General features: G+C 39.9%; 2 protein-coding genes across 2 annotated transcripts in view; one reads left to right on the plus strand and one right to left on the minus strand.

The window, feature by feature from the left end:
- LOC124615432 (peroxiredoxin-6-like) overlaps positions 1-21,578 on the minus strand; it is a 234,719-nt gene that overhangs the window by 16,161 nt on the left and 196,980 nt on the right. The gene's annotated exons all lie outside the window — the stretch shown is intronic.
- On the plus strand, positions 16,708-21,534 carry LOC124615431 (peroxiredoxin-6-like). Its single transcript, XM_047143315.1, has 4 exons — positions 16,708-16,862; positions 20,587-20,743; positions 20,855-21,072; positions 21,228-21,534. Exons 1-4 carry the CDS (start codon positions 16,780-16,782, stop codon positions 21,430-21,432), a joined length of 663 nt encoding a protein of 220 aa, XP_046999271.1. The 5' UTR covers positions 16,708-16,779; the 3' UTR covers positions 21,433-21,534.

Genomic DNA, 21,578 nt, shown 5'->3' on the forward strand with positions numbered 1-21,578 from the left:
TCTGTTTTTAGAGTTTTTGTTTAATTATAAATACTGCATCTGTTGTCGGCCTTCTCCTGCGAAATGCCATTCGTTATCCACCTAATAAACTATCTTCGTGATGCACAAATCCTCTCTTGTAGCGTGTAGTGCTGAAGTTTGTTGAGCATCTGTGTAACGCTCTCTCGCGTGCAAAACCATATTTTAGAAAAACATGCCGCTCTTCGTTGCACCTTATCTGTCTCTTCTATCAACATAACCCTGTAAGGTTCCTAGACTCACGAAGAAGACTAAAGAATTGGAGGAACAAGTGTTTTGTAAGTCACTTATTTCACGGTGAGCTACGTTTCCTTTAGAGTCTACCAATGAACTGAGCCAGGCATCTGCTTTTCGTACTATTTTTTTAAGCGTCATTCCACTTCAGGTCACACCAGATAGTTACTTCTAGGTATTTTATAATAGTTACTGTGGTTTGCAGCCAATAGTGTAAGCGAACGGTGACAGGTATTGTCTTCTATTGAATGATTATAAATAAAAAAATGAATCATCAGTTGTTTATAAATGTACTTTCAAATTTTTGTATTACACGTAACTGCGTGTTTGCCATTGTAACTCATCGCAATAAAAAGAGTTAAATTGGAGAAAATTTGCTACTGTAGCATTCCTCCGAGTCCTGATTATTCGGAAACCGGGATGAGTCATAATGACCAGCGTCGGAATGTAATCTATAAATCATAGTTAATTCAAGTAATGCTGATGCATTATAATTTTGCTGCTAATGGTCTGTTTTGTCGATTTGTTTACCGGTTGTGGCGAACTGTCGTTGGCCAGCAGATAAATTTAGCGGCTGCGGATCGTATTTGTGATGCTACAAATAATTTTGCATAACAGATCGGACTTTGTGACGTAAATTGTAAATTCAAAGGTTCGGCTTTTCTGATGTGCGTAAAGCTGGACCTAATGGCGCGTAGTTGACGCGCAAACACACACATTACCAAACTGATCTCCTTCTGACTTCAACTACAGTGAGAAATATATATTTGCTCATAACTATTGATAAGAGTTAACACAGTATTTTGAAAGTGAAACGTAGACCATTGTACAGATTACAGTTATTATTCAGGTCCTTAAATGTTAGTACATGAGTTCTCAGATGCTAAGCTGCTGCGGACAAGGCCAACTGAGAAGACGTGATGGAAAAAAAGGCGTGTCATGCCTCACATATTTACAGAAGGATGTCGTAATCTCCTTAGCGATTTGCTGTACAAATATCTAACGATATCTGTGTTTGACGTCGAAATCGTTTCTTACACTATATAAGGGTCTACTTTACGGAAAGGCTAATCTGTTCAATTACAAGTAATAGATTACGGCGTTCCAGTGTCAACTTTACAGGGTGAACATTAACAAAACCGACACATGCAGGGACGGATTCCTGGCTGGAAATGGAGAAAAAAGGGTCCTGTGAGCATGCATCGTTGCTACGGTACATGACTCTGACGACTGACAGTTCCTCTGACCAAGTGCCGCGTGTTCCTTGTGTGTAGCAGGTTGTGTGATTGACGCAGCGTACTGTAAGCGGCACAATTGTCCAGTATTCACGCCGGGAATAAGAGGAGATGGTTCATCTCAATATTCTGTAGAAACTGGTCCTCCAAATCTGCCTCCCTGCAAGTTCATCTGAAAGGACCCGTGATCACACAAACGCCAAAAAGGGCTTGAAATGTTGTGTTGTTTAATGGTCTCTGCGAGGGTATTTGTTTTATTTTATTTTATTAATCTCATTTTGTTCGTTTTTGTTCGTTGCATCTGCTCGGGGCGGACGTCGCAAGACACCCGTTTCAGTTCATCGTTGATCCATTAACTAAAAGTTTTTTATTACAGAGGGCAGCTAACCCTCTGACCGAACACGCTGAGTTATCGTGCTTGCGTTTTGGTACAGCTGTGCTACATCTCGACCGTTTCCATCCGTCTGGCCGTACACAGACACCACCTCAGTTTGTTCCCGACATGAGTGCCGGACCATTCTGGTGCGTACAGTACGCTGCGTCAATCACACAGCCTGCAACGCACAAGGAACACGAGGCATGTGGTCAGAGGAACTCTCATTCGTCAGCGCCATCTACTGTGGCAACGATGCATTTCCGGACATACGTCCCCCATTTCCAGTCAGGAATCCATCTCTGCAATGTGTCGATTTTGTTTATGTTCACCCTACATAGTAGGTCCCAGAAACCTATTAAGTTAATTATTTAATAGATTCCGTGTAGCATGCTGAAACGGCGGAACATTCAGCTTGCTGTAGTTTGTAAGTGTCTTATGTGATTAAAAAAATCGTATGGAATTTTATCACATTTAGTATCTTGAGCCATAAACGTAGCTGCCGAACTTTCTAAGCAATGTCTTCATGCGTCCTTCATTTTTCATTAGAAAATGCAGTATTCACTACTTTTCCCGTGCTTAACTGTACTTAATGTCGTGTTCCGTGCTCAACTGTACTCTACATTGGTGCAGCATGTCCCGCTTGCACAGTACTGGATAACAGGACTGTGCAAAAGAATATGCAGCTCAACACAGTCGCAGCTGTGAACTCACCACAGTTCGCGCTGCGGAACTATGGTCCCGATCGCGCTGAGATGTCTGTGCGTAAATAGACTGCCGGGCTAAGCTCAGAGACTGCCTGTTACGCCTGCAATGATCTTAATTGCTTTGTTATTAAAATAAAGACATCAAGAACGAAAGCACTGTGATTAACACTGGACGATCTGCTCTTAACAAATAATAAAAAAACCTGAACGATGAAACCACGCGCTTTTGTTGGCGAATCCTACTCTTTAAAGATATAATAGGGTAGAGTATGGAAGGTATTATTCGTGTAATAGGTATAACTCAGCAACAGTACTATTTTGATGATTGCACCTGTAAGATATTCCTTGAGTAGCGATGTATAACCAGCCTAGCCCAGCAGCACTTCTACCAGGGGAGCCCCCAGTGATCGAGAAGCTCATTTTGACGCCAGCCGTTATGGGTGGCGCTGAAGGTAAGTAAATGGACGATACGTGGCCGCGTGCCGTGAGAAGTTCGATAAATCCGTTAAATGTTGCTGTGTTCGTGGACGGGATTAAGAACTCATCAGCATTAGAAGCGAGGCGTTAGCAAAGCTCGGTAGAAGCAATGGTTACATGAGATAAGTAATAACAGGCTGAAGTAAATGTGAACGACAGTACGTGTGCATAGAAACGTTACGAACGTGGACCGCGCGTTGTACTAGAGACAATAAACCTTTCAGTTATATGAAATCAGGGTCTCCTTTCGAATCCTTTGCATATCTATTATAACTAACTGCGTGTGAAGATTTTTGATGGTAAGTATAGTGATTTTGATAGGATATGTATTGGTAGCCACAAGGTCCCGTCTTAGACTTCAGGTGCATGTTCCTTGGGAGTAAGATGCTCACTCAAGCTGTGCAGCATAAACATCACTCCGATCGCTGTGGTTATATCAACACAGCTGGTTTTAGAGGGGAACGTGCTCCTGATACATACGTCTAGAGGAGAAGGCATCCAACACACCAGACATCACCATTCCAAGTCAATTCATATTCGATAATAAAAAGGAACCTTAAAGAAAGGATTATAATTATTTCCTAACGATATGATTTTCACCATGCGTGTTGAAATTGCTCCCATTGTTACAATGCTTTCAAAGGCTTTGCTTCATTACTTTGGGAGGTCCACGTTCAAAGAATTCAATATTAGAAATACAGCCGTAGTGTGGTCTAAACTCACGAGAAGCAGTGCATGAATTAGTGACTCAAATGAATTAAATAGTGATCCAAATGAATTGCATGAAATTATAAGAGAATTAACATATAGGACAGTGGTTCCCAATCCTACTGAGACCATTACCCACCAGTGCAATCAGATATTAGCTACTAGCTTACCTCCCTCCCAGCACCCCAACCTCTTCCTCCAATATCATCAACATTAGCACATAACTTAAATTTGAAAATAAAAAGAAATTTTTTTAACACATTCATTTTTAAAATCACAGAAGGTAAGCATTTAGTTTTTGTAGATGTTTTATTAAACCTGGAACTGATGAATCAATGAGATAATTGGTACTGTTTATTTCACAAACTTTTTATAGAATAATGAAACTAATTTCAGGAAAGAAAGCTAACTATCGACACTGAGTGTACACGCGTTACAAAACATGCTTCCTCTGTACAAGCCCTCTCCTTAGCGACTCTTACTTCGTCTACCCCAGTTAATATCAACCAAATTGAAAGGTGTCTACTACACGTTCACCTACTGGTTGTAAATCACTTGACTGGTGGAAATTGGAAGACTATAGGCTGTCAATGTTTTGTGACTGACCACTGCCACTAATAATGACAATAATAATAATAATAATAATAATAATAATAATAATAACTAGAACTAATGAAGCCTCGGACAAGCGCTGTCATGGTCGGGGACGACGCTTGAACCCTACGCCCGTCCACAATGGTAACGACACTGCTAGCCACACGGAAAATGATTTAAATCCAAATAGAGGTGTTTTGCAGGATATGCTTCCTGCAACCACACTAGAAGGAAAACAAAGACAGAGGATGAGATGGTCAGATGAAGTTAACCGACACCTCATGTTCTGTTATTACCAAGCAACAAACTTAGGAACCAACACAACTGGATACAGATCACAAGTATACTCAACATTTATTACCAGATACCCAGAATTAAAATTTTTAACAGAACAACGACTAGCTGATCAGATCCGTGTAACAATAAAAAATAACAGGATACCCCAGTCAGAATTAGAAAACATCAAACAACAAGTACAACAAATACTGGAACAAAATAAAGTGCAATCAGAAGAAGAAGAAAATAGAGTAATGGACTCAAACATCCCAGAGCAAACAAACAAAGAACAACATGCATCAATTAAACAATCAGAGGAAAACGAAATATTAAGGCAGCCACCAGAACAAGGACAAATAGAACATGGAGTGACACACATTAGATATAGATGAAAAATTTCAGCTGACATATATAGAGTACAAAGACACAAATACAGACATTAGACCACTCTTGCATAGACCACCAAATAACCCACAAGTCGAAACAACAATAACAACTATCAACACAATCATACACAACAAAATAAATAAAAATACAACTATGGAAGATTACAACTACTAGTTTATATAGGAGCACTCACTACACTAAATATACACACTAGGCAGAGATCAGAACCAACCAACACACAGAAGAAACCTACGAAACCAGCATGGCAACACAGGCTAAGATCAGAATAGAAAAACTGAGAAAAGGCATCGGACAACTAACACAATTTATAAGAAATGAAATATCAGACAAAAAACGAAAAAGGTTAGGTAAAATCTCACAACAAGACGCGATAGATGAAAAAGAAGCAGAAATTACAAGCATTGGCCAAACGACTTAGAAGATACAAAAAAAGTGAAAATAGAAGGAAACAAAACCAAACATTCAACACAAACCAAAAGAAGTTTTACCAGACAATAGATAACACACACATTAAAATAGACAATCCACCAAACATAACAGACATGGAACACTTCTGGAGCAACATACGGTCAAACCCAGTACAACATAACAGGCATGCACGGTGGATACAAGCAGAAACAGACACATACAAGATGATACCACAAATGCCTGAAGTGATAAATTTGCAACATGAAGTCACCCAAGCAATTAATTCTACGCACAATTGGAAAGCCCCTGGAAAAGATAAAATAGCAAATTTCTGGCTAAAGAAGTTCACCTCAACACATTCACATCTAAATTATTTAACAGTTACATTGCAGACCCATACACATTCCTTGATACACTTACACATGGAATAACTTATCTGAAACCTAAAGATCAAGCAGACACAGCAAACCCAGCTAAATATCTCCCATAACATGCCTACCAACAATATACAAAATATTAACCTCAGTCATTATACAGAAATTAATGACACATACAGAACAGAATAAAATTATAAATGAAGAACAAAAAGGCTGTTGCAAAGGAGACTAGGATGTAAAGAGCAACTGATAACAGATGCAGAGGTGACATATCAAGCTAAAACTAAACAAAGGTCGCTACACTACGCATACATTGATTACCAAAAAGCTTTTGATAGTGTACCCCACTCATGGTTACTACAAATATTGGAAATATACAAAGTAGATCATAAATTGAGACAGTTCCTAAACATAGTAATGAAAAATTGGAAAACCACACTTACTATCCAAACAAATTCAAATAATATCACATCACAGCCAATACAGATTAAGTGTGGAATATACCAAGGAGATTCATTAAGTCCTTTCTGGTTCTGCCTTGCTCTGAACCCACTATCCAACATGCTAAATAATACAAATTATGGATACAATATTACTTGAACATACCCACACAAAATCACACATTTGCTATACATGGATGATCTAAAACTACTGGCAGCAACAAATCAACAACTCAACCAATTACTAAGGATAACGGAAATATTCAGCAATGATATAAATATGGCTTTTGGAACAGACAAATGTAAGAAAAATAGCATTGTCAAGGGAAAACACACTAAACAAGAAGATTACATATCGGATAACCACAGCAACTGCATAGAAGCGATGGAAAAAACAGATGCCTATAAATATTTAGGATACAGACAAAAAATAGGAATAGATAATACAAATATTAAAGAAGAACTGAAAGAAAAATATAGACAAAGACTAACAAAAATACTTAAAACAGAATTGACAGCAAGAAACAAGACAAAAGCTGTATATACTTACGCTATACCAATATTGACCTACTCATTTGGAGTAGTGAAATGGAGTAACAAAGACCTAGAAGCACTCAATACACTTACACGATCACAATGCCACAAATATAGAATACATCACATACATTCAGCAACAGAAAGATTCACATTAAGCAGAAAGGAAGGAGGAAGGGGATTTATCGATATAAAAAACCTACATTATGACAGGTAGACAATTTAAGAAAATTCTTTCTAGAACGAGCAGAAAGTAGCAAAATACACAAAGCAATCACTCATATAAATACATTGGCTACACTACTGCAATTTCATAACCACTTGTACAACCCTTTAGATCACATAACATCAACAGATACGAAGAAAGTAAATTGGAAAAAGAAAACACTACATGGCAAGCACCCGTATCACCTAACACAGCCACACATCGATCAAGATGCATCCAACACATGGCTAAGAAAAGGCAATATATACAGTGAGACGGAAGGATTCATAATTGCAACACAGGATCAAACAATAAACACCAGATATTACAGCAAGCATATTATTAAAGATCCCAATACCACAACAGGTAAATGCAGACTTTGCAAACAACAAATAGAAACAGTAGATCACATCACAAACGGATGTACAATACTAGCAAATACAGAATACCCCAGAAGACATAACAATGTTGCAAAAATAATGCATCAACAGCTTGCCTTACAACATAAACTTATAAAACAACACGTTCCCACATACAAGTATGCACCACAAAGTGTACTGGAGAATGATGAATACAAATTATACTGGAACAGAACCATTATAACAGATAAAACAACACCACATAATAAACCTGACATCATACTCACCAATAAAAAGAAGAAATTAACACAACTAAGCGAAATATCCATACCCAATACAACAAATATACAGAAGAAAACAGGAGAAAAAACTGAAAAATACGTCCAACTGGCTGAGGAAGTCAAGGACATGTGGCATCAGGATAAAGTTGACATTACACCAATTATACTATCAACTGCAGGAGTCATACCACACAATATCCACCAGTACATCAACGCAATACAGCTACATCCAAACTTATATATACAACTACAGAAATCTGTAATTATTGATACATGTTCAATTACCCGAAAGTTCCTAAATGCAATGTAACATATATCGTACAGTTACAAGGAAGTCACGCTTGATCAAGGTCCGCGTCACTTTCCATTTTTAACCAGACATAATGTCTGAGAAAGGAAAGAATAATAATAATAATAATAATAATAATACTGTGTAGGCCCCACAGCAGTATAGTATAGTGGTCTGTGGTGTGTTGTGCTGTCAGTTAATTTATTTTTGTGAAGAGAATAATCAAGCAAATTCTGATCTATTGCGGGATCTACCTACACCGTAGGGAAGGCATTTCCATAAGATATTTAAGCGTACTCGATGTGGTATATATGTCTCAATTTCACTGTCCAGATACATGATACAAAATGTGTGTAGTGGATGGACTGTGTGAGGAAGGTCTTCTTCATACATTCGTTTCACAAGCTTAACCTCCGCCACCCTGTGTTGCGGGCTAATACAAGCATTTGGAAAAAAAAGTAATTTCTGTTAACTTATGTAATTAATATTACAGTCTTACGAAATAATGACAATAGTAATGATCTTTTAAAAATAATTCAATTTTGTGGCCAAAACATAATTGAACCCTTTCGTTTTTACCCTTCAGAAAATTAATTTTATACTTCAGGGGGTAATTATGCCCAGGTTGGGAACCATTGATCTATGAACTCAGGCCAACATGTTATTAAAGAAAAAAATTAAACAAATCATGAACATTTACGAACAAGAAAAGCTGCGTATCGGATGCGGCCTTGGACGCAATTGCCTGCTCGTGAAAGGCAGTAATTCTAGCGAGCCAAAGTTCATTACACAATTTTAGTTTTTATCGCAGTCGACTCTCTCTGTAGAAAACTGTCATTTCTAAATAAGAAAAAATAAGTTTTCTCTGTTGTGAATGTATGATGTATCGTAATTAATAGCAAAAACTAACATGGGTGAAAGTACACGATAACAGAAGCAAATGAGGCGTTTGCGAGATAATGTCTGTTTACGAACAACCACTGATTTCTGTATGAAGTATTGTTCTAGGTAGTACAAATATTTTTGAAATGTAAACATTTCGATTAAGTCCCATTTATTTGGGCTCAAATTTGGCGTAAACCAACATGTCCGTCTTTGAAATCGAAGGTACTCCTATCCATCAAGTTTTCTGGGAAGGATGTGTGGCCCAGTGAGACGCACCACAAGTACCCAATACACAAATACAATGAGCAACATTGCTGATGTGATTGGGGTTTAACGATATGTTACTTTGCATCAAATCTGGGCCCAATTAAATGGGAACTTCATCGAAAAATGTACATATCAAACACATTTCTACTAAGTAGCACAATATTTATGTTACTAAAAAGCTTAAAACATCAGTCGGAGTTGCGGGTTGCCTACCTAACTGCTTCCAAAGGCAACAAAAATTTGAATCGCAGAATTTCAAGTAACTATTGACCTAATTTAAAAGTCTGAAATGCTGTGGTAATCTAATTATTAAGAAGTTATCTTACGTTAAAGGTCGAACACAGTAATCAAGTAGTAAAGTTAGAAACTATATGTCTCGAAGCAGTGTAATTGACGGCGTGCGAATTGGCCAGACTATCTTCATCCATTACTTGAGAATAAGAGCGCTTAGCGACTCCCAACAAACTTTACTACGCATAATTTCAAACCTTTTCGAAACTTTTTCTCATTGATTCCCCCCCCCCCCTCCCCCCCCCCCCCACCACCACCACAAACGCACAAAGTAATGGAAGGAAAAATGTTTATAGTTTACTTAATTTTCCCTGTTCATGCAGAAAAAGGTCAATATCAGGCGTGCCGTTTTAATTTATTACTTTTTTTACTACTAACTCTTGCAAAATTGTATCACTGTACAACACGTAGTTCAGCAGATATGACGACATACACATTGAGATGAATGAAAAACTGTTTTACGAACTTCCAGCATGCTGAAATAGCTGTGGGTCAAGAACTTCTGTTAATCAGTGAAACGAAAAACCAGTCGAAAGTTGCAAATTTCACTTGTTTTTATTCACTAGATGACTAGTTTCGGAACGGGTCCCATTTTCAAATCATCCGAAAATGCAAAACCGTGTCAAAAATGTGCAAACGAACAGTTACAGCGGCCTGAAGCTAGTCATCGAGTGAATAAAAAAAAATTTAATCTGCAACTTTGGACTAGTTTTTAGTTGTACTGGAAAACTGTTTTGTACGTAGGAATTAGATTCTTTACAGAATCAGAGTTGGGGGTGGGTGAGGTTTCGGGGTTTACTGGTATCATACTAATATCACTAACAATTACCTCGCTCGTTTGCAGACCACGTTTACTGGAACGAATTTGCTCCTGTAATCGCGTATTTTTCACCCGTCTTAATTTTTGCTGCTAATTTTGACACATCCTGTATATTTGGGAAGAAAGTCCATGAATCAACAAAAGTAATAAATTATCAAATTAAGAACTGCCTGAAACATATTAACAAAAATTGCAGTTCAAATTTTTAATCAAGTAACAACCTGTAGCGTGCAATATTTTCGTTGCTTGATCGTAATATCTGTATATATTTTGTAGTTTCTTATTTCTTTCGTCAAAAGCATGAAAATGTTGATAGACACCCGCGATTGTTGTCGTTCACTGGATCAGATAACATTCACAACTGTCTAGATCATTTACTTACCGTTTATTGTAATTAAATTACTCTGCCTCACTCATACGCAATCTTTGGTTTACGTAATTTCAGTTTTGTGAACAAGTTAGTAATTTCTTGAAGCACACCGCTATTGCCGGGCTGTAATTTAAGCTTCATCAGAGGCACCATTTATTTTGAAGTAGTTTTTGCAATAATCATGCATGTACGTGAGGTTTGCAATGCGTCATGTCTGGTTCTATATAAACCATTGCAAACCTCACGTACATGTATGTGTAAGACTAACCCAAGGAGGCGCACCAAGACACAAATTAAACGGAAAAAGAAGACAACTATTTAATAGGGTATACAAAGAACTGAAGTACGGATGATCACAACTTTGTTTCACTCACAGAAGAGCAGCACGGAAAGTTGGAAAACCTGAATTGGTAGACTACTGAAGATCGCAGCAAATAATTACGCGAAAGGCTTCTTACAAAATTTCACGAACCAGCATTAAGTGAAGAATCTAAAAACATTTTTCAGCCCACAAGTCAAGATTAAACTAGTTACAGATTACACAGAGTTATTTAAATAGCGATTATTGCCGCTCTCGTGATTCGAAAGGCGAGAAACACTTAACATATGGTATAATGGTAAGTGCCCTCTGCCATGCACTTCACAGTGGTTTTCAGCGTAAATGTGTAGATGTAGTTGTATCCTTGTGTTGTGCACCAAGTGACAGAAACAAGCAGGTTGTTAACGCTAGAGATTCACTGATTTTCAAGAAGTGCCCGCTGTCTTCCCCACGTCATGTTTCCAGCTCGGCGGCGCCAGACTCAATGACTGTATCCAACGCCGCTCACAGTGAGTCGGCACGAAGACGGCCCGTGTGTCCCTGAGGCTTGCGGTGGCCAATGGGGAATCGGAGATCTAGGCACACCTCCCTGTGACGAAGTCCCGCCGTCGGTAGATGCGGGTTTCTGCACCGCCAGGCGCGGAGCCAACATGCGGTGGTTCTGAACCCTACAAAAAGTTTTGTGAAAGCGTTTAAATTTCTGAATTCCTCTACTAAGTTCCAGACAATAGAGTAACATGAAGACTAACACTCGTACAGGGCAAAGGAATTCTAGATGAACGGAACTGTAGAACAGTGATTGTCAGTGGTCTAAAGTTCCATGAAAATTTCAAGCAATTTTCTGTCTCCAATAAATATTCTGGAGCTCGCCCCTACGTGTCACTCTTCCGCAGCAAAATTTCCACTTCCGACTTTCTAAACTACACACATTCTCTAAGCACATATCCGCAAAGAAACCGCAAGATGGAGCTGCACGTACAGTATACAACAAAACAGTTGGATCTAGTTCTCTTATTATGGTGCTACACATGTATACGTCTGCACCAAACGCTAATTTCTTATTAATATTGCCTACAAGGATTGTTGTTTACAACAGTTTTCGATTACATTTTTCCTGTTCCCGTTCGCTAGCAAATCCTCGTACCATTGCTATTATGGTCTTCGGCCCAAAGAGCAATTTGATTCAGCTCTCCACGCTAATTTATCCTGTGCAAGTCTCTTCATCTCTGCATAAATACTGGAACGTGCGTTATTTTAAATCTGCTTACTACGTTCATGCCTAGATTTCCCTCTATAATTTGTACTCCTCACACTTTCCTCCAATACCAAATTGACAATTTTTTGATATCTGAGGATGTGTCCTATCAACCGATCCCTTCTTTTAGTCAACAATAATTTCTTTTCTCCCCAGTGGGATTCAATACCTCCTTATTAGTTACGCGATCTACTCATCTGATCTTCAGCATTATTCTGCAGCACCACATTTCAAAAGCTTCTATTCTCTTCTTGTCCCAGTTGCTTATCGTATACGTTTCACTTTCAAACAAGCCTAGTTCCACGCAAATAACTTCAGAAAAGTCTTCCTGTAGTACATTTTTACTCGATCTTAAACAGAGTACTCATTCTCGGAAACGCTTTTCTTGCCATTGTCAGTCTGCATTTTATATCCTCTCCGCTTCACCCGTCATCCCTTATTTAGCTGTACACATAACAAAATTCGTCTAAGACTTTTAGTGTTTTAATTTCGTAATCTAATTCCTTCAGCACAGCCTGATTTAATTCGACTGTATTCCTTTATCCTTTTTTAAATTCTATAGATATTAATTTCAGCATTCCATTTTAAGTCACTATACATCCCGTTCAACTGCTCTTTCAAGTCCTTTGCTGTCTCTGACAGAATTACAATGTCATCGGCAAACCTCAAAGCACAGGCTACAACCCTGTCTCACTCCCTTCCCTTTAATGCCCCTCGACTCTATCAACTACCATCTGGTTTCTGTACAAACTGTAAATAGCCTCCGCTTCCTGTATTTTACCCCTGCCACCTTTAGATTTTGAGAGTATTCCAGTCAACGTTATCAAAACTTTCTCTAAATGTACAGTGCTATGAACGTAGGTTTGTCTTTCTATAACCTTACTTTTGTGAAAAGTCGTAGGGTCAGTATTGTCTCGCGTGGTCCTACATTTCTCCGGAATTCAAACTGAGCTACCCGAGATAGGCATGTACCAGTATACAAATTCAATATCACCGAGGTACATGGCTGGCTCTAAACTACTCAGATTACCGCTTCAGTTGCTTGTAGAATTATTGTTGAAGTGTGTACGATTGGACAGATAGCAACGAGAGAAGGAGGGTGAGCCAGCAGATATAGAAGCCAAGTCCACGCCGGCGACGGGAGGGCCGAGGCTTACGTAACGCCGCGTGCTGTGCGGGCCCGAGTGCACCGGCCAAGGCTGGTGACGCGGCGTTTGTTGTGTATCTCCGTCTCTCTCTAGCGCCGGCGGTGACTCGCCGAATCCCAGGACGCCCTTGCCTGCTGTTCTTCTGTTGCAGCCGCGTCATCCACGTAGCGCTGAATGCAGTACCTTGCGCTTAGAGTGTCTCTGTACAAATTTTTGCATTCTGATTGGATCTTAAAAGCTGCTCAGGTTCGATTCAGGTCGTTTTGTTAAAAATCATGAGTGCTTCGAACGTTTATAGCGTCAAAAGTAAATATTTTGTTGATCGTTTCGTATTCCGAGTGAATAAACACGGCCAGGAATGGACTGGGGGGGGGGGGGGGGGATGGGCTAGTTACAATCGAGTTCCTACCCCTTCCTTGTCCTGCTCCGCCTTTACCTCTCTCGAAATTGAGGAGACGCAGACTGTAACTCTAGTTCTTATTTATTTAAAAAGAAAAAAATATTCTTTCTGCTACTGTCGAAGCATAGATCGTTTTATCTCACTTGTTTAGTAAATATGTAGGTCAATTTCAATTATTGCTCATAGGCTTCGGCTGAGCCATATCCCTGTAATGACCTCCCTTCGAGAAGTGCTAGTCTTGTAAGGTATGCAGGAGAACTGAGAAGTCTGTAAAGTAGGAGATGAGGTGCTGACGGAAGTAGAACTGATGCACCCGTAAGCGAGATACAAACCTATTTTAATAACTTCATCCACACATCCACATGTTAAGCCATGAGCAAACACCTGGCCCTCTCCATGCCCTTCCGTACACTCAGTTCCCTTCCTTCTACTACTATAGAAGAGAATTATGCGAACTCAATATTTATATGTCACTTCAGGTACGTTTCGACCTCAGAGACATATTTCTGACAGAAGCAGCAACGGGAGTGCTATGGATATTCAATAAATCACCTTATCAAGTTATGTAAGTGTCAATTCATTTCGGTTTATCGTAAACTTCCTTTGATTTCAAGAATCTGAAACCACACCGACAAGGACTCACATCAACATTGGTGGAAAGACTTCAATGCGGATGATAGATTTATTTTTCAGCATCGAATGTGGATTAACATTGGAAAGTCTAGAGTAAAGTAGAGAAATACTTCGTTTAAAGTTCTACACGAGACAGAAGAAGACAACGCCAATAAGGCCATTTCGGCGAGTGATGGAACCGCAAAAGTTAAAGTTTTCTCTGGCCGACAAAAGTATTTTAGGTACTGTACATTACGGGACATTGATAAGCCCGATATGTTCTTGTAACATCCAGGAGCCCAGAAACAATTATTAATAGTATGGTGAAATATATGATTGTGTGACGAAAAACTGAAATAGGTTTTTCGGAATGATCACCGAGGGTGCAAAATTGAAAACTGGAAAGATGACAGAAGGAAACACTGGGGCAGCTGCAAATATTACAGACGAAAATAGTCACGTGATTCCGAATTAGTTCATCTTTTGACATACGGTACATCGCCAGAGATGGTAGTTAAATTTGATGGAAGTTGGCTGCTAGGGCGAAAAAGAGTGTTATTAAGTTTCGCTTCCACTAGAAAGCTCCGTCTAATGGTATGTGGGTATGGGAGACTGTTAACGGCATTCTGCGCCTCGGATTGGGACGTTACGTTCAACGTGCGCCTTCGTACTATTGGAGAGGAGTGGGGTATATGACAGCATCTCCCTTCTATTCATAACAGGACAACACGACTCTACACTGAAGAAGCACTCATGAGAGTCACGCACACAACGCTGATAGATACTGCACCTGACAATTCAAAACACGTCGGAGGTAAGGCAAAATAAAATCAGTTCCATTTAGGTCAGCCTTCGAAAAATTGTAGCAGTTTTGGAAACCAATTTAATCGTTAAAGCATTCCTCCTACACGATTAATTTGAGTTCACCCCGATTTCCAAGTAGAACTACGGCCGTCATCATGAAAATATTTCGAAATTTTCGCACTTTTTCCAGTTCTCCTAAGCTCTTAATTCAAAGGTATATTGCTACATATAATATCGAACATTAAATTCTGAGTCGACTAGTACTAATACAATTTGATGAAGCGGTGTTGTATAAACACTATGTTCCGATTTTTATTGAAAAATCACTTTTGATTCCACAGTACATACAATATCTACGAAACGACCACATTTCAAGTAAAGTACAAGGGAGAAGATTTTTGACACAGTGATCCCCCCGATCATCACTTGCCGGCAAGTGATGATCACAGGGATCATTGTGTCAATAATCTACGGACACCAGTTATTGAATGCTGGCCTCAACTCTAACTGCACCAGCGGTGGGAATCTTCCTGCATGTCGGTCAGCCGCGCGGGATTAGACGAGCGGTCTTAGGCGCTGCAGTCGTGGACTGTGCGGCTGGTCCCGGTGGAGGTTTGAGTCCTCCCTCGGGCATGGGTGTGAGTGTTTGTCCTTAGGATAATTTACGTTAAGTAGTGTGTAAGCTTAGGGACTGATGGACTTAGCAGTTAAGTCCCATAAGATTTGACACACATTTGAACATGATGGTCAGGTGCCCTGAAGATGGCGTAATACATCGCTGAAACTGGTTGCTCAATAAAATAATTTGAAATTTAGATGGCCGAAAGGTGGATTGATAAGACAGTCTGCAACGATTTAGAGTGGAACAATCACATAAAAGTAATCACTGATGCCAGACGGATTTATTGGAAAAATCCCGGAAAGTGTTGTCCACCCACGAAGGCGGTTGCCTACAAAACACTTGTTCGACCAGTGACATGGCTCGTCAGTTTAGGATCAGTACCATATAGGTTTGATAGAAGAGCAACGCGTTTCTTGATGGGTTAAATTAGTAAGCGCGACAGCATCAGGGAGATACAAAGCCAACTCCAATGGCGGAAGAGAGGCGTTCTCCATCACTGGGCTCTTTAATGTTAAAAGTTCTAGAGTGTATGTTCCTATAAGTGCACCAACGCACTACTTACATCTCACGCAAGGACTGTAAAATTAAGAGAATTTCGAGGTCACACGAAGGCTTACCAACAATTGTTCTTCGTGCAGACCATTAGCGACTTGGAAAGGAAAGCGCAAATGGGGCAGTGATACACAGAGAATCTTCAGAACCTACAAGGTGGCTTACCCGTGGCTTACGGAATGTAAATGTAGCGTGTAGGCGTAGGTCTTCAACCGAAGCTCATTTCCTGAATACGGAAATGACCTTGAGAAAGCAGCGGTCCTCCGGACACAGTTACCGTCCCCCCGCCTCGTGTCTACCATCTGCTTGCCACGATGCCTCGCGTACCGCAGCGCCAGTGACGGCGTGCTTACGCGCTGGTCTACAGTGCGGGCTCCCGCTTCGCAGTGACTGTGAGATAGCAGTGCGGGTGACGCAGCACGGAGCGCGGCAGATATAAGCAGCGGCCGCAGCCTTCCCAAGTCAGTCCGCACACCACCGGCTACCAGTACAGAGACACAGAGGCAGCAGCATGAAGCTCGAGAGCATCGTACCCAACTTCAAGGCGCCCTCCACGCAGGGGCCACTGGACTTCTACAAGTGGAAAGGCGACTCGTGAGTATCCCAGCTGCAACACTCACATTTCTGTGTTTTTCGTCATTCTACGGAATATCACGATTTTCATCTCTCAACATTCCTGTATCCATATAATAATAGCCCTATACTTGCACGACAAGCTCTCCTGCTGTTTTGTACGGAGTATTTAATGGTTTCTCTCCCATTTCTATTCTACGCATTATCAGTACATTAGGTCTCACTTCTTTCAAATTAATTCCGCTGTATGTATTTCGCAAACAAAGTTTTGCTAGTCTCGTCGTCTTATTATCGAGAAAAGCTAGCCTACTGAGAGGAATCTGTCTTCCTTAGGCAATTACGGTTTGTAATATCATAACTCCCCCAGCCGCGACATAACGCAATCCGTTTTATTCGCTGCTTGTAAAACAACTGTAATTTTTTATGTACATTTTTTGTTTCTCTTTTACGCAGTTGAGCAAAATATGTGGCTGCTGCCAAATTAATTTCACTTGTCACAACACGATGCACGAAACGAATGAAGTGTTTGGATTGCTTTCTTGTTTCCTGACCTTTTTTATGCGTTTCGGGCAGAGACTATTTCTACAGATGCAATTAGGTCTCTTAATGATACAAACAAGATACTTACCTATTTCTTTAGAAAATATACCACAGCATGTATTACTTAACCAGATTGTATAAAGACGAACCAAAAATTCCGAAAAATTGTGCGAGCTAATTAGTCAACAAAGTACATTAGTTTGAATCCAACATCATAATGAAAACTACAATCATATATATATATATATGACAAGTGAGTAGCCTTTTTTTATGTTTCAATACATATATTGAAACTCAAGGAACGCTCCTCAATTCTCAAACTTCATATATATACTCATATTGAAAAATTGTAGCTTTTATCGTGGTGCTAGAGTCAGACTAACGTACTTTCTAGATTAATTATCTTGGAAAATGAAAAATTTTTCGTTTCTCTTTTCTTATGTTTTGATGTACAGGGTAAATCTCCTAAGACTAGCACCGCAAATATTTCGATAGTGGAAGGCGCCATTGATATGTGGATTTCACAGATTGGAATGATAGGCAAGGGCCCACCTATGAAGCCTATACAGCTTGTTATGAGCTTCAAATGTGTATTTATTTAAAAAATGTACAAGTATTTCAATGGAACAATGCCTATTGCTAGTATCAAAATCAAAGTAAAGTAAATTAGAACGTCAGTGGTGTTTGTTGCAGGAGTCTAGTGCAAGTAGTTTACGAGATACAGTAGTTTGAATATTGTAAACGCCGACAGTTGTTTGTTTCATGTCGTAGAAAAAAAATGAGAATTTCGCATTGGTGCCTATGTGCAGCCCTATACAGTTGTTACGAAGTCTCCGAAGATGTTGTGTTGTTAAATGGGACATTGCCTAGGACAAGCGAAAGACAAACAAAGGTCAATGCAGTATCGATGTGGGGTCTGACATGTAAAGAACCAACGTACTCTCAAAGCCTGTGCTCAACATGACTACCACCTGCGTCAATACAAGCCACGTAACGATTGCTGCACACGTTCTTGTATTTCAGTGGAAACTGCAGTGCATGCAGCAGTAATACGCCCTTTCGTATCATCCGTAATTGTTTGAAGAGGGTGACGCCCTTTGACATATCTTCCGGCGTACACAAACGAACGGCAAACATCTTACGTTTATCGTAAACCATTAACATGTCCGCTTTTTTGACATTAGGAAGTAATATTTTTCCAAGACGTCCTGCTGCGTCCACTATCACACAACAAGTGACAGTACCGTCGCAATGCAGTCGTAGTGTTCACACAACAAAATGTAAATAAATGTTACATAGTCGCCTAGCATCTAAGCAACAGGATGAAACAAAGAGCTGTCGAAGCTTGCAATGTTCAATATACGATGATTCGTAAATTACTTGCACTTGCTTCCTGCAACAAATACCACTGACATTCTCATTTGCGTTACTTTTACGATTTTACCATCAATAGGCATTGTCCCATTTAAAATCTGTAGCTGTTGTAAAAAAAACTGCACTTTCGCCAACGTCTCAAAATTCGTTCATTGGCTACAAATACGCGTCCTTGCCCACTATTCTATTCTGTGGGAACTCCCTATCGATAGTGCCCTCCATGCCCGAAATATTTGCGGTGAAAGAGTTAGTGATTCACTCTGTGTATATCTCCTCATTGCTTAAAGACGGATAAAATGGATCTGTTCATGGTGCTAAGTGCTAGACTAACTGAAAAATAATCCTCAAGTTTTAAAATATTTTACACTGAAATTGTTCTTGGATGGCTATATTTATCACATTGTAGTAGTACATGCACTATGCCCTTTTCTATGAAGGAGGAAGTACAGTCTGGAAGAAGGCATAAAATTTTTGGCATTCGTATCGGTCAGACGCAATCTCAGAAGCGCGTTAATTTTGTGTAAATGAGCCATGCAATAAATGTTTATCATTCAAATTGTGTTGCCTATCTTATCGAGAATTAAATCATTCATATCTACATATTTTGAAGGAAAAGCTACAGCAGCAAGTAAAGTACAAGGGAGAAGATTTTTGACACAGTGATCCCACCGATCACCACTTGCCGGCAAGTGATGATCATAGGGATCACAAACACTTCACCATAGCGAGAAAGAAACACAGGAGTGGAAAGGGTAGAGACTTTTTTCATGTGATAACTTTGCAGAGAGTGCATATTTTCAGCGAGCTCTGCCTTTTATGTCTCTCGTCGTTATTTCTTCTGCTTGTGTCACAACAATTACTTTCGTTTTTGTCATTGCACTGACATTGTTTAATCCTGTACACAGGAACACATTCCGACGGCACGTCATAAATTCAGCATTTAAGCATCTGAAGTAAAGTTATCTAGCATCGATAGATATCTAGTCTCTGGGAGCTAACACAGCAAATCTATTCATACTCATATTTACTTCACTGTAGTAAAAGGAGCAATGTTTATATTTATTGCATGAAACACATCCTTGGTAGCAACTGTGACGGACAAAGAGAGAAAAATTAGGAAGTGTTTTTATTTTATTGTTTGCTCAGAGCATTAATGATATAGTAGTTACAGGAATACAATCGAAAACTTAGTGTCAAAGTCAATAGTGCTGTAGTGGTTTACTGTTTTGTATTGATTTCAAGGTCTTTTATAATTCCTTTGATCCAGGTGATAGTTGTTCATTCTCCCAGAGGTGCTAGTAAAATTGTTATAAAATTTTCATCCATTCTGTATAAATGTCCAAGAAGTGTTAACTTTCGTTTCTTTATTCATTCCATTAGTTTTTCGTTTGCGATCATATATATGTGATCACAGTTTCTTAATATTTTGCTGTCTTGGATTCTTAGCAGGTCTAAAACATCAAAACATCACTTCTTTCGGAAATTATTTGTAGCTCACATTTGTGCTTTGTTTGTATTATAGCAGCTTTGCATATACACTTTACTTCACACAGTTCTTCCACATGATTTTTCTATTAAATTCAGCGATTAATGTCAGGCTATTTCTATTAAATGTTTTTTTAATAATCACCCGTAAATACATGAAAATCTGGCCTTTCATTTCCTTGTAACACCGTTAGTCTTTCTTCTTATTTGCCTTTCTGTGTACCGGAAACGATTTTTATCCTGTAAAATTGTAATGAAGACACAATGCCACAGAAAAACTTTAAAAATGTCTTCGAAATATATGTCACACAGTATTAACCTGCAAATTTATATCTTTGTTGCACAGGTGGTGTGTTCTGTTCTCACACCCGGCGGACTTCACGCCAGTGTGTACCACAGAGCTGGGACGCATCGCCGTCCACAACCCGGAGTTCCAGAAGCGAGGAGTCAAGCTGCTGGCGCTCTCCTGCGACAAGCTCAAGGACCACGTCGACTGGGTCAATGTGAGTGTTCCACACTACTGGCTTAAACTGATAGCATTATGAGCGAGATGAGATCCATAATATCTCCACATTACACCAGAGTTCACCAAATCACCCCTGTGTTGTCCACAGGACATCAAGTCGTACTGCAAGGACATTCCCGGCGACTTCCCGTACCCCATCGTGTCCGACGAGACTCGCGAGCTGGCCGTCAAGCTGGACATGATCGACGAGCGCGACAAGGACAACGTGGAGAAGGCGATGACGGTGAGGGCCATGTACGTCATCGGGCCGGACAACCGGCTGCGCCTCTCCATGGTGTACCCCGCGTCCTGCGGCCGCAACGTCGAGTGAGTACCGCTGCCACACTCTCCACATCCACCCACACTCACTCACACACACACACACACACACACACACACACACACACACACACACACACACAAATACATGTACACTGCACTCTGTGCATGGTTGATGAGACTCGTCTCTGCTGGTGTTGCAGTGAGCTGCTGCGCGTGATCGACTCCCTGCAGCTGACGGACCGGCTGAAGGTGGTGGCCACTCCCGCCAACTGGACGCCCGGAACCAAGGTGATGATCCTGCCGCACGTGCCCGACCAAGACCTGCCCAAACTCTTCCCTGGAGGCGTCGAGCGCGTCTCCATGCCCTCCGGCAACAACTACGTGCGCACCACCACCGACTACTGATACATGTGTCACATATAAAAGTTATGACTGTGCTATTATTTATGTTTAAAAATCTATTTATACTGTAAAAATTATTTCTAATAAAATATTTGTTACTCTTAAGTGTACGTTGATTTCATTTGATTATCATGTTTTCCAGAAGTAAA

The sequence above is a fragment of the Schistocerca americana genome, chromosome 5, assembly GCF_021461395.2.
Source record: "Schistocerca americana isolate TAMUIC-IGC-003095 chromosome 5, iqSchAmer2.1, whole genome shotgun sequence".
Taxonomy (NCBI): domain Eukaryota; kingdom Metazoa; phylum Arthropoda; class Insecta; order Orthoptera; family Acrididae; genus Schistocerca; species Schistocerca americana.

Bases quoted from the DNA above. Each gene is read 5' to 3' on its own strand.
- LOC124615431 (XM_047143315.1), top strand. From the start codon at position 16,780: ATGAAGCTCGAGAGCATCGTACCCAACTTCAAGGCGCCCTCCACGCAG. The intron at 16,863-20,586 runs GTGAGTATCCCA...TTTGTTGCACAG, and splicing joins TACAAGTGGAAAGGCGACTC to GTGGTGTGTTCTGTTCTCAC. The intron at 21,073-21,227 runs GTGAGTACCGCT...CTGGTGTTGCAG, and splicing joins TCCTGCGGCCGCAACGTCGA to TGAGCTGCTGCGCGTGATCG.